The sequence below is a fragment of the Artemia sp. Qi Xiang Cuo genome, chromosome 19 (assembly GCF_049724085.1).
Source record: "Artemia sp. Qi Xiang Cuo chromosome 19, ASM4972408v1, whole genome shotgun sequence".
NCBI classification, from domain to species: domain Eukaryota; kingdom Metazoa; phylum Arthropoda; class Branchiopoda; order Anostraca; family Artemiidae; genus Artemia; species Artemia sp. Qi Xiang Cuo.
The window spans coordinates 21376207-21390182 of NC_142812.1; the positions used below are offsets into that span (position 1 = coordinate 21376207).

At 33.2% G+C, this 13976-nt stretch overlaps 1 protein-coding gene across 1 annotated transcript in view; it reads right to left on the reverse strand.

Moving 5' to 3' along the window:
- LRP1 (LDL receptor protein 1) overlaps positions 1-13976 on the reverse strand; it is a 654607-nt gene that overhangs the window by 8161 nt on the left and 632470 nt on the right. The window contains 4 exon segments of the mRNA XM_089105022.1: positions 775-816; positions 3761-3890; positions 5196-5205; positions 5993-7929. Of these exon segments, the coding sequence (XP_088961148.1) occupies positions 775-816; positions 3761-3890; positions 5196-5205; positions 5993-7929 (2119 nt within the window).

Consider the following 13976-nt stretch of genomic DNA (forward strand, 5'->3'; position numbering starts at 1 on the left):
AAATACCCCCAAATTGGTAATTGCACAGACAATGCTGGACATTCATACATTTTATTTTCAAGAAAATTGAAAACCGTGTCCTAAAAAAAATACTTGAATAAAATATTGATCAGCCAATGGCCTTCTGGAAATATAGGGGCGATTTCGTTATTTTTATTCAATCTTTCAATGGATATACAAACAAAAACACTTTCACCGAAAGAATCAAAAATTTATTTTCCTAATTTAGGGGACAGATTTTTTTGGCGGGAAAGCGCCCCTCTGCCCCATTCCCCCCGAGTGAACCCCCTGTGCTCAGCACCCTTAAAAAATCTAATGATTTTTAGAATATATTGCGAAGGATTTCTTCCAAATCATTTATCTATTTGTTCAGTCTCACGAAGTCACAAAAATTTGTGATTTTTTGTTTTTATTTCAGGACTAAAATTCCAAGAGCTAAAATTCCTTGCTCAAGCGTGTTAAAATACATTTTAAATATCCAAACGCTTTAGCAATTACGCAAACGTTTTTTAGCATTCTTTTCATCAAATAATTTGTACAGTTTGATCTAAACCAATAATACAAATTCTCTGTCTTTTTCATCACTGTTTGTTTAATGGAGTTAAACTAATTGGCAAATAAATTCCTCATAAAATGTTATCACTTACAACTTGTGCAAAGAGCAACAGAAAAAGCAACAAGTGAAGAAGAAGAATAATAAAAAATAAAGACAAAAATGACATGTGTGTAACAATCGATAGAAGCTAGTGCAACAGAATCAGGTAAAGTTATTACCAACGCCATACCCAAATATACCTTTTCTTCGACATCATCTTCCTGTCAAGAGAAAGTAGATTTAAAATAAAATAAAAAAACATGAGAATTGTTTTTTTTTCTTTTCAGATCAGCTGAAGAAGACTAAAGCTACTGCTTTTTATTTTTCGGGGCAAAAATCTTGTACTGTGTGTGATCATATCAAAATGATCAACAAGTTGTCCATTATTTCGACAACTTGCCTTTACAAAGGGCACTTAAAAGGGCCCTTTTAAGTGCCCTTTTAAGTTATAAAACTTTATAAAGTTTTATAACAATAAAAGTTTTAGTGCCTTTACAAGTTCATGGGCAGGCTAGAAAATTTAGTTGAAAGACTCGTTGTTGTTTTTTTCATGTATTATATATATATATATGTATGTATTTTGTCAAGTTCTATTTTTTATTAATAAACTATACTATAATAGTAAAAAAAAATGGAAATTTAAGGGTGACATGTTTTTCATTTCCTTTAGCTGAAACAAAACACATTCATATTTTTTTTACATATTAGCTTAAGAAAGAATAATTGAGACCTTTACATCATGCCAGTTTGCTAGTGGAATTATAACTGTGCTGATTTTTTTAAGCAATTCGATAGAGTATTTTTTCGCGAAATACACTCACCAAAAAATTTCCAAGCTGAAAACAAAAATTCACAAGATATGATCAAAATTTTTAGCGCATGTGCATTTTTCAAAAATTTTAACCGAGCAATAAATTTACGCTTTCCTGGCACTTATAATCAGAGCTGCATGTTTAACAGCAGCAACTAAAAAATCAAAACTTTAAAGAAACTTTTATTTTGAGCCAGAGAAAGGCGAATTGGGATTAACTGAATCTATATGACGAAATATCCAAAGAGCCAGCTTTGACCGATTTTTGCTACCCACCTGTCCACTCACTCAGGCTTTTGGCACTTATAAATGAGAGTTTCGAGAATAAGCCATCAAAAATAGTGGGCTCAAGTCAATGGCCCTTTTAAACACAGCTGGACATCACCTTCCTCCTCTCGCTTCGCTCACTACAGTCGGCAGCTCGAGCCTTCACTTCCGCACGCTTTTAAAGGCTGAAGGCCCTCGCAAAATAACAGAATCGGGTCTATACCCCACGCAGACATAGCCTGACTTCATATTTCTGGCTTTTTTAAGTTTATATATTTCGGATCTTTAAAGCCTAGTTGCATTCTAATAGTTCCAAATTTATTTTGCAATAATTTCAAATTTCAAGCTTGGATAGGTAATCATGGGCACCCATAAGCTGAATCCCAGGGGGCGGGGGGGGGGGGCAAACCTCGTCTAATTGGCACTTTTAATGCTATATAATAGAAATCTCAGAAAAAAAATAAAAAAATAAGGCCGCATCATTCTGCCAAGGGGGCGCCCCCCCCCCCTTATGGGCGCCCATGTAGGTAATCCTGTTTAGGGATTGACCACTTGTAATGATGCCCATATTCACCACACTTTGACGTCAACTTATCTCTGAGTCTTCCTATCGCTCGTTCTCTTCATAAAATGGTACACTTGTTTATTTTCTATGATAGATCTTCTATGATTACACACATATGTATTGTTTACAGAAAAAATTTTATTTTTAGCAAAGTAAATCGCCATAGCTAGCAGAAAATTGAACATAGATACACATAATTAATGCATATTAATTTTATAATTATCATTAATGACCAGATGAGCAAAAAGAATTGGATGCACACTCATATCTTTACGGGTTAATTTTTCATAAAATGATACATCTTTTTACTTTTTATAATGTTTTCTATGGTTAAAAACGTACGTGTTGTCTACAAACAATGCCTTATCTGTAACAAAGTGAATCGCTGTAGCTAGCAAAAAAGTTTAGATGAGACTCCTAAAAGAGAAAAAAAAATCTATTAGACAAGATTTTCTGTTTGACATTTGTTTGAAAACGATTTTTATCAACAATGTTTGACATTTTTGTTTCACAAGAAAAGTATATCAAAAGTATGTGAACCTCTCCAAGGGATGGAAAGGAAGGCGTATTTAGATCTCATCCATTTAATACCATCCGCCTAGGATCTCGTCCACTCCACCCATGTAGTGTAATCAATGTAAAAGGGTAGAAAAGCATGATCACACTGAAAAACAAGACCAAACAGAAATGGAAATGTGGACGGAATGTTAACTATTACATATGACTGAAATAAAACTAAATAATTAAAGATTTTTAGAACAACCCGTACCCACCTGCCTGGCAGTGTTATAAGCTTGGAAATAAACCGTACTAGCCTTCCGACTAAAATTTTGTAGCAGAAAAGATTATTTTATACCATCTGAATAGAACGTAAAAATTGGCCGTAACTAGACGAAAATTTTTGACAAACTAAAACTTGAACAGATATCCGAGTCAGTATTGCACCACGATCTCTAAATTCTACCAAAAACGGTGCACTTGTACCACATTGCAACGCTGCTGCCTAGGCCTTACTTCCAATGGTCGAAAATTGTTTTTCTGACAAAGAATCCAAGACAATGAAAGAAACAATTTACTACTGCATTTAGGGGTCCCGAAGAAAAACCAAAGCTCTTACCTAAGTAACCCAAAAATTTTGCATTTCTATTAGAAAATTCAAATTAATGGGTTCTTCTCTTTGTCCCAGGTTGGAACATTGATTAATTACAGCGTTCAGGAAATACCCTTGAATTAAAGAATTGGAATATGAGCAAGAATCAAAATTTTTTTGAATATATTTTTAGAAATTTCTTTGCTTTCTTCTTTTTTAACTTTGAAAAGTTTAAAAAGGGTGGACATACAGAAGCTAGGCCTGGAGACCAGGACGTGGCTTCAAGCCAGCCTATGCTAGCTCCCTTGCTTCAATCATCTTCGCCTAAGTCTTTAGTGTTTGTCCCAGGATGGGAGAACACATAATTACAACTTTCAGTTATAGGTAGTAAATTTATAGCTTATAATATAATAAATAAGGAAAGAAACTTACCCTAGTTTGATGTAAAGAAAACGTTGGCTCCAAGGGGTTAGGTTCTTCCTCATCATCTTGTAGATACATAGGGTTGCTAATTTCAACATTTTCTTGGCTGGCCATCCGAACATGGAGAAAAGGCTTACCCCTAACAGGAAAAAGGTATTAGCATTCAAAAAACTGTTTCGAGACCATATAAATGTGATGTTCCGGTGTTCACTTATATGGTAGGATACATAAAATCCTATTTAATGATTTAGTGACCTTCCAGTAAGGGACCACAGTGCCCTTACTCATTTGGTGTAACTTTTGTTGTTTGTTTGTTTGGAGGACTTTTTTTGTAAGCGGTTATAAATACATTTTATTTATGCATGCAATACTGACCCAAATTTCCAATTTAGTGTTCATACCAGAAAGTAACTTCAAACTACTAAATAATGATCAAATTAGAAGAAAAAATTAAAACGTAAAAGAAAACAAATTTATTTTACTTTGGTGTTTGTTGATATTAATACTTATTTTGCGACTCTGGAAAATCAAACAGTATCTAAGCTATGGTTTGACTAGAATATATTCGAATCATTTCTGATTCAGTTGCTAGTCTTAAAAACAGTAATTTGCTAATTAAAATGTCACAAAAAGAACTAGGGAATAAAATTGTTTATACTACAAGTAGTTGAACCACCATGAAATGAAAACTATTTAAACAAAAGCTGTTATCTTGTTCTTCTAATCTTAAGTTGGTCTTTGACTGGGTTTTGACTTGATTTTTGCATCCATTTCTAACCTTTTAAATTTCAATTGGAGATGGTTAACTTTGGAGGTCAATTGGAGAAGGGAGCAACACTACTGATTTTTTTTTTTTTTTTTTTTTTTTTTTTTTTTAATGTGATCAGCGGTCTATAGTTCAATGATGGTTAAGCTAGGGTCTGGTAAAAGTAGAATTTTGTTTCGACTAGCGGATTTCCTGTCGCTTAATTAAAAAAAAGTTTTCACATGAGAGAATATTTAAAACGCTTCTGTTTTGGATCAAAGGTCACAATTCGTTCACCCTGCCATCATAATTCTATTTAAAATACATAAAAGCTCCTTGTTTATGTACTGATAAAAATGTACTATTGATACCGCTTTTTAGATAGCTAATCAAATGAGTTTACTTTATTTTTGGCGCTGAAAACAAAGGTTTTTAATTAATTGGTTTAATTTAATTTATACAAATGATAGAATTTAATTGACTTTTAACTATGATTTTAGTTGATTTTTTTTGTAGCTAAAAATTGAGAAAAAAACATGAGAGAGTAGACTGAAAAACAAATTTAGTTTTGATCTTCAGTTAATATTTTTTTTAAAGAAAAGCTTAAAAACACAAATGTTTTGACATAAAGTCTTTATGAGGCTGATTAGAAGAAATAAGGTTTAAAACTTATATTTTTCATCGTTTAATTGGCATTACACAACACCAGCTAAAAAAAAAAAAAATTTCGGCAAACACTTAGTCATCTTCCGCAAGAAAATTATAATAGAAAAACATTTGTTGGAATAGCTAAAAGTCAGAGTCAAGTACACCACATGCCTTTGTAAACTTTAAATAGTCGTCAAAACGTCCTTATAAGAGCAAGTAAGGTCCCAAAGCAGAAAAAAGTACAGTAGATAATAGCCCAAGTCCCAGTCAGGTAGCAAGTATTTAAAATTTACATATTTTTTTACAGGAATATTCCAGAAAACTGGTGATAAATATCGATGATAAACTAGTACCATTCAGAACTTTCTATCTTTAATAGAAATTTTTTAACGGGTATTATACTGAGAGTACAATGGAAGGGGAGGGGTGAGGGTGTGGTTGGAGCTGTATTTTGATGGTGATTGTTACCCAGGGGTGGTGTGGAAGAAGGTGATAGTTTTTTTTTAATTGATTTATTAGTTTAGGATGTTTCTAGGAATATTTATGTAGGTAAGTGCTACGCGCTAGCAATTTTTTCTCTAGCGTAGTGATTTATATTTGTAATAGTTTATATTTTTGTTTGCTATGTTAAATAAAGTTAAAAATTTGGTTAGGAGCAAGAATGTAGAATTAAACACTCTTGCTACGAATAACAATCAAAACTAAGAGACGAGAGGGGTGGGGGTCTGAATAAAAGAAAACAGAACCAAGCGACGGAACAATTAAGAAATGAAACACCATAAACCATGAACACCATAATCCTTCCCAAAAGTATTCGTGCAATCCATAAATTTTTACCTAAGCGTCGCTGAAGAGGTTGTCCTTGCTTCCAAATAAATTCATATTAGATTCTGATTTTACAAGAGGTACATTAATATATTGCAACTTTCCGCTAGGGCTTTTCATCGGAAGTTGGAGTCTAGCTGGTTCAGACCCATCCTCTGGTGCAAGTACTAGCGTTGGTGTAATGTCGAAAGACAAATCCACAACACCAGATGCAACTGAATCTTGGACTGAAGGACGGAATGGCTTCGGAGCTCCAACTAATCGTGGACTACTTAAACCTCCTATACGGAAATTAGTACGGGTTGAAGATAACGGTGTTACTGAAAAGGGATGTATATTGCTTCCTTGATTGAACATAACTGGTTTTGGTAATGTGTTCGGTGGCTTCTTTTTCAAAACACTAGCGCTTTTTAACTTGGTGTCAGAATCTGTAATAACTGCGGTTGAATTGTCAGTGCTATTGCTTCCTTTTGCACCGGAAATATCTCTAGTAGTGCCCATCTTTTGCTCATAAGAATTATACGGAGTAGGGCTTTTCGATTGTGAAATAAAACCAATTTTACTCGGATCAGACAAAGGAGTCCTTAGCTGGGCAATAATTGGGCTTTCCTGATTAGTTAAACTAGTAATAGATTCATAATGGGAATTACTGCCAGTAGATACCCCATCTTCCTCAAATTCAGCTTCCGAAGTTTTCGATATTTTTGCTGAAATATTAGTGACAAATATCGGCTTTTCGGCACTTTTATTCGACAGTCTTCTTTCTAAATTCTGAATGGGTTTATCAAGGGAAGCACTGACGCTTGCTACTTTTCTTTCCAAATTTTTTATTATGTTACTACTAAGCGTCATATCATGTATATTCTTTGTTTCTTTTGCTGTATCAGCTTCAGGGGTCGGTAAATGATTCTTGGTATTTGCACTACTTGTAATATTTCCAGATTTCGAAAGTTTTCTAGCTGGCTTTTCAATTTTTTTAACAGATTTCCTCTCTTCAGCGTTAGTAGCCTTGGTTGGTTTTACTGCAGGATAATATATCGCTCCAGAATCGACTTTACTTTCAATATCGCCACTATTAACCATGACCTCACTATCATTTTTAAGATGTGTGCTAGAAGATGCTTTTTCATTTTCAACAATTTTTTCACTCGTAGGAACTGACTTCGATAATTCGTTAGAATTTTTGACTCTGGGCGGTTTAGGTGCAGCTTTTTTAATGCCATTTTGAATACCCTCTTGAACACCTCTATTTTTCAGAATGGTGGATGTTTGTGGGACATGAATTTGTTGTTGCTGCGTTGTTTTCTTTTCCAAACCGGGAATAGTAATTATTTTTAAAGACTCGGGATTAATTTTCGTCTTTGACCTTTTCTGTTCATTCTTAAAGTCAGGTACCATGGAATTATCTTGAAATCTTATTTGCTCTTTTTCAGTTGAGTCCGTTGAATCTAAATTGAGTCGTTTAGATTCTCTCAGTCGAATTTCTTTCATAAGTTGAGCGCGAAGATCTTGGGGCTCTTGGCAGGGATCAGTTCGTTTTTCAATTTCATTAGACAAAACAGCCTCTTTTGATGATTTAATAGGCATATGAGCTGAAGCATTGCTGACCCCGTTAAAAAGTTCTGAAACTGGTCCCCCACGACTAATCTTTCTATCTTTCGAAAGTTTGGTTTTGAAAGCCATCTGATCATTTTCAACAATTTCCGAAAGAGCATTATCCCTTTCTGAGTTCATTGTTCTGATACTTAGGTTCCGGCTGGACGATATACTTTTTCGGTCAATTTTGCTGACAAAAGAAAAATCCGATTTTCTATTACTTGGAAAAGATGAAAGTTTTGGTGAGTTTTGAAAATTTTGGGCAAAGCTCCTAGAGGCCTCCGCACATCGCTGAACAGAATCTCGGCTCCAAAGACGACGCCATTTTCGCTTTATTCCAAAACGGGAATCAAAAAGCAAATCGCTGCAACAATTAATGTTTTATATTATGAAATTAGCAAACTTTTTTCACACTACTTTAGTATAAAACACCGTCGCGCTTGTAATTCAGCATATACTGCCATAAAGAATGGCGCTATATTACCATATATATATATATATATCATATATATATATATATATATATATATATATATATATATATATATATATATATATATATATATATATATATATATATATATATATATATATATATATATATATATATATATATATATATATATATATAGTAGTCGACATACTTACATATATATGTATATAGTAGTCGACTCTCAATAACTCAAATCTCGATAACTCGAAATCCTCGGTATCTCAAATTATTTTGAATCCCCTTAGAAAAACTTGTCTAAGTCAAAGAAAAAAAACAACAAAAAAACATACCTAACTTGAAATAATTTTGCGGTTAAATTTTACCTCTGTAAGTCAAAGTGACCCGAAAATTAACTATTACTCTAAATTCAGTAAATAATTCGTCGTTTAATCTTCAGTTTACCTCGAAAAGTCAGAGTTAAACGCTGTATCTCGAAGTTTTTTCAACGGACCTGTCAGTTAGTCGAAACCCTGGTATGCAGGTTGCAATGTGTAAACTTTGATATTTATTAATTTTTTTTAACATATTTTTGTATCAGATTCTGTTTAAATTCAGGTGTTTATTTCCTAAAAAAACTTAATTTATTATTGACATTTGAAAGTCAAGTCTTGATATTTCAAGTTTATAATACACTAATAAGGTTATTCTTGACTTTGTACTGGCTGTAGGAAGTAAATTTATCGATTTTGTACCTCTGTAACTCAAATTTTAGTTGAGTTACCTCTATTTTTCGTTACCTTTATAAGTCGAATTTTATGTAGAATGATCTCTATAATTCGAGTCCCGTGTGTTTCGATTGCGGAATTGTGGTCCCGTGAATTTCGAGTCAGCGAAAGTCAACTGTATATGACAAATATAGCAATATATATGACACACATTCCCAAGAATAGCCATAAAGAATTTTGATAAACACTGAAAGTAAAATTTCAGTGAATGAAATTAAATAGTGGAATGAAATTCAAGAGAAAAAATTGGGCTTTATCATTCCACGCTTATAGTTTAGCATAAAAAAGAGAAGTACAAGGTATTTTTGATAAATATTCAAATTTTGACTTTGGTGCTACGAATTAAAAAAAGTAACGGAGTAGTGAAATCCAAATATTAAAAATAGTTTTTTTTTATTACTATGATATAGAGGACATTCGTGGTTAGCCTATAGCTGACAATAAGGACATAACTATAAAAACTTATTAATAAATAAAGAAATTAAAGATATAACAAAGTCTAGAACCTTTTATCAATAAAAGATGGTCACCAGTCAAGGCCATACCCAGAATTTTTTTTTGGAAGGGGTCTTACTAAAAGATTTTTTTTCGAGGGGGGGGGGGGGTTACACAAAAAAAAATCAGAAAACACATACATAATTTGTTTATATCCAATTTTGTTACGTTTTTACGAGTCAGACAAACATTTCGGGGGGGGGGGAGGTCCAAAACCCCCTACCCCCCCCCCTCTGGGTACGGCCTTGTCACTGGTCACCAGTCGATTTACTGTATTATGTATTTGTCTTGTGTTTATTGCTCCAATTCTAAATTTTTTATAGTGGGTTATAAGTGAAATGTTATTATTCCTTTATAATATTATTAACTTATTATATGCCTCAGTCAGGTAACAAATTTTAAATATTTAAAAATTTGTATGCTTCAAAGGGAAATGCATAGAGTTAAGTTTATAAAAGAATAAAAGGTATACAGAACGCTTTGTTTTTCTTTTCTTCGTTTTTTTTTACAGGAATATTCTAAAAAACTGTGATAAATATAAATGATAAACTTATGTTATTCAAAACTTTCTAGTAACCTACTTTTAATAAAAAAAAAAGCTAAAACATTATACTCAGTGTATAGTAGTATCTGGTTAGGTTCTGGTATCTATAGTATCTAAGTATCTGGTATCAGTTTCTTATAGTTGGCATTAAGAACATAAATATATAACTTATTAGTAAATAAAAAATGGATAAAAATCCTCCAGAGCGATTACTAGAATATCGATATAGAAATATCGTCGAATCAATATTTCAGTTTCTGGGGATTTTTTACAGGGACAAGTGGCAACCTTGTCGGCCATTAATAATTACAGAAATTAAAGTTATGACAAAATATAAAATTGATTAAACCTTTCATCAATAAAAGATGGTCCCAAGTCGATTGTCTGTATTATTAGTTTTTCTTGTTGTTCTTCCTGTTTAGTATATTCTGTGTTTTCCTGTTGTTATTATTACGTGTTTTTCTTGTGTATAATATACACATTGCACAATATAATCCTATTGTGCAAAAACGCAAATATTTCAGAGGTACTTAAAATTTATATATTTTAGACCCTTCAGGATTCCAAAAGTTAAAGTATTTACATGCCAGTTTTTGTAGGTCGTTATTATTTAATACATCGTAATAAAAAAAAGTCCACTTAAAAAGAGTGAGCTAAATTAAATGGTATATATAAAAACATACTTACAAAATTCTTAATCCAATCACAATCCTATCATAATCCCCATGATCATAACATTGATCCAATGAAAATCACAAGCCAGTACTTACGTGTTAGCGCCAACGCAGCAGAAGTTACGCTAATATTGAGAAAGCTAAGAAATAAAAATATCTTTAGAATCATAATTCTATCCTGAATCCAAATTTTACATTAATTTGTATCTGAAATGGCCATTACCCCCACCCCTAATGTGCTAATATATACCGTGAATTGAATATATTAATGAGTTTTCTGTAGGTCGCTCTTTTTTTTCAAATTAATTTAACTAAAAGTAGGTCGTCCTCGGTTGGGGTGGGAGGAGGTCGTAAGGAAAGATTTTAGGAAAACGGAAACTTCTTGTGATGGTGTAAAGAGGGGGATTGGAATAGATTGGGATGGAGGAGGATCGTACGTAGCTGTGTTGGGCTCAGGGGGCTTGGTGAGTTGTTAGTAGTAGTAGTAGTTTTTGTCAAAACATTTCATTGCATATATACAATCCAAGGTGTATATTTGCACATTAGGAAGGTGATGGATGAATAAACTTCATTTTTGACGCAAATGAATCTTATATTTGTATTCACGATAAAACTCTCATTCTAAAGGTGTGTCGATTTCTTAGCTATCTCAATATGCAGTTAATCAGAATATTTTCTGACAGGTCTAAACCTATCTAAATTTTGACCAAAAATATTTTACCTTTATTTTAGGTTTTCAATCTCTTTTTCATTTAAAGTGTGTCTATTTATCAGCTATCTCAATCAAGGTCATTTCCAGGGGGGAGGGTCATTGTTTAACCTCCCCTCCTTTGAATTTTTTTCCGAGTCATAAAAAACATAACACAAATACATATAAACCACTCTTTGATACGTTTTAAAAGTTTTTTGTCCCCCCTCCCTCCCGAACAAAAATCCTGGATACGCTTTTGATCTCAATATTAGCGCAACTTCTGCAGCGGTTGTGTTAATATGTAAGTATCCATAATTCTAATATAATCTTACTTCATTATACTTTACAATTCATGAAGCCTTTGTGGGGATCAGTGGGGATGTTTGTTTGATGATTATTTTTTTTGGAAAATACGTCTTAAAAGAAATTAACTATTTAGAGGTAGTTGTAAATCCCTATATGAGAAAGCTCTGAGGTCTTCCATTAAAAAGTGTTTAGGGTGATAAATAAAGTGAAAGAAAAAGAATACTATGAAAGGAGAAAGAGAGCTTCAAGAAGAGTTTCAAGAAAGTGATTGAGAAACTATCACTTTCATTCATCTCATAAATTAACATTCAGAATTATTAAGTGTCTTATTCCATCGGAAACTAACGCCAAATTTGGATTTTTTTTTTTTTTTTTTTTTTTTTTTTTTTTTTTTTTTTTTAACAATAGCAGTGTTTTATGCTTAAACAGGGTTTTAAAGAGTAGCACCAATTTATGAAAATAGAGAAGGAGACAATAAATCTTGCTGGGAGTGAATAGTGAATAAATCGTGCTCCTTTTTTCGTTCTCTTTTTGGAAACACAAATAAAGGAATTTTCAGTGAAAATTCAAAAAATTACCATATCAAGACGTATCAAACCTTTCCTTGCGTCAGGCGGATTGAACCGTCTCACCTTCGTTCAGCGAGCACGTCTCTAACTCTAACGACAGCGCTGCCGTAAGGTATCTGTACTATTTAATCTTATTATGGTTCATTTACTTACTCATGACAGAAGGCTTTTTAATGCTGATTGACAGACTCTTTTTGGATTCGGACAATTCTTTTTTCTGATTTCATTTATCTAATAAATTAAAGTTCAGAATTATTAAGTGTCTTATTCCATCAGAAATTAACAACATCTTTGAATTTTTTCTCCCTCAGGGTATTGGCAATTGCACATACATACTTTCACATTCAGACAGCAGCGTTTCTTTTTTTCCTTATAAATAATAAAGTACGAAAGAGTGCCAAAATGGAAAGCATCAAAAGACTTATGCATTATATGGTACACACGAAAGAAGTCAAGTTTGGTTAATGCTAATGAAATAAATTAAAATAGGAGGAAAATATAATAGCTTAGAAACAAATTTGGGCTATATATTTACACATTAGGGGGGAGGTTGTGGGTGGGGGGTAAAGCATAGCATATATTAAACACGTAACCTAACCTAACCTAGGTACCTTATTTCCCCCTAAACCCCCCCACAAAATAGTTTAAATATTGTAAACGCAATGGGAAACCACGCTTTGCGATCCATTTATCTATTGCAAATACCCGTTTGACTGGTTTCCTTTAGCAGTTCCCCATACAGTATATAGGGTTGTGTACCAGATAATGCATAAGTACCCAACAAAATCTATGGCTACATGAATTCTACCAAATTTCACCGGGCAAAATTAAGACTAATGCCAATCAAGGTATACCTAGAAGTGTTTGAAGGGCCCAGTTCCAAAGCCAGCTGGTCCTTAATCGCGATTGTTATAATCCAAGGCCCCCAAACTGCTTACGACAGAGTCTTAAATCATAGATAGTGTTCAAGTCGGTAACAGTAAAGCTTCGCTTTTGTTTCTAATAATGAGGATACTTTGACTAAAATTCTTTGTGAAACTGTAGTATGCAGATTCCCTTTCTCCTAATGAAATTCTAGCGTCATTATAATCTGAATCCCAAGATAACCAACTGGGCAAAAATTCCAAAAAATATGTCACCCTTCTTCTACAGCAAACAAAACTGTTAAGCAATGCACATTGCCTTTTGCATATATATCAACTAATCTGACCTTGAAGGTTATACTTCCCCTACGAGGACATATTTTATAATGCTCAAAAGATTCCCCTTTTGCCCAATCCTTTATTTTGGACAGAGGTCAAAATTGATTCCCCCTTTTTTTAGGCACAATAAATTTCAAATTTGAGTGTCAATTTATGGTGTGATCTGCACGTGTTGGGCGCGGGGATTTATGTCATTAAAAAGAACGAGGACAAAGTTTAGCGTGCCTCTTTTTATTTGTGCCCTCAAAAGCTCGAAACTAGATGGCAATTTGAAAACCGAAAAAAACACACGTTGTTTTTTACATGGCTTTGAGTTAAATTCATTAAATGGTTATCGGTCAAATAATACGGAATAAATTTAATTATAAATTCTCTAGAAACCTTATTTTTCACCATATTATATTTCAAAACATCACATGCCAAAGGCACTATCGCCCTTTTATTTATAGTTAAAGTGAAATTAAAATATAATAATGGGTAAAAATTTTATTTAAGATAGGATTTTAACAGCCTTAATTAAAAGCTTTACCCGTTATTGTATTTGTTTTCGTCTCGTTTTAATTCCATACCATATATTTGAACAGTTCTAAACCTATGGATTACACTCTCGCTGCCGCCTGGTTTTCATTTCGGAGCGCCACTATCTCCACCCCGTGCGGCACACTTAGAATCATGCGTGGGGCAATTCTGCCACAACACACTTCCTTGCACT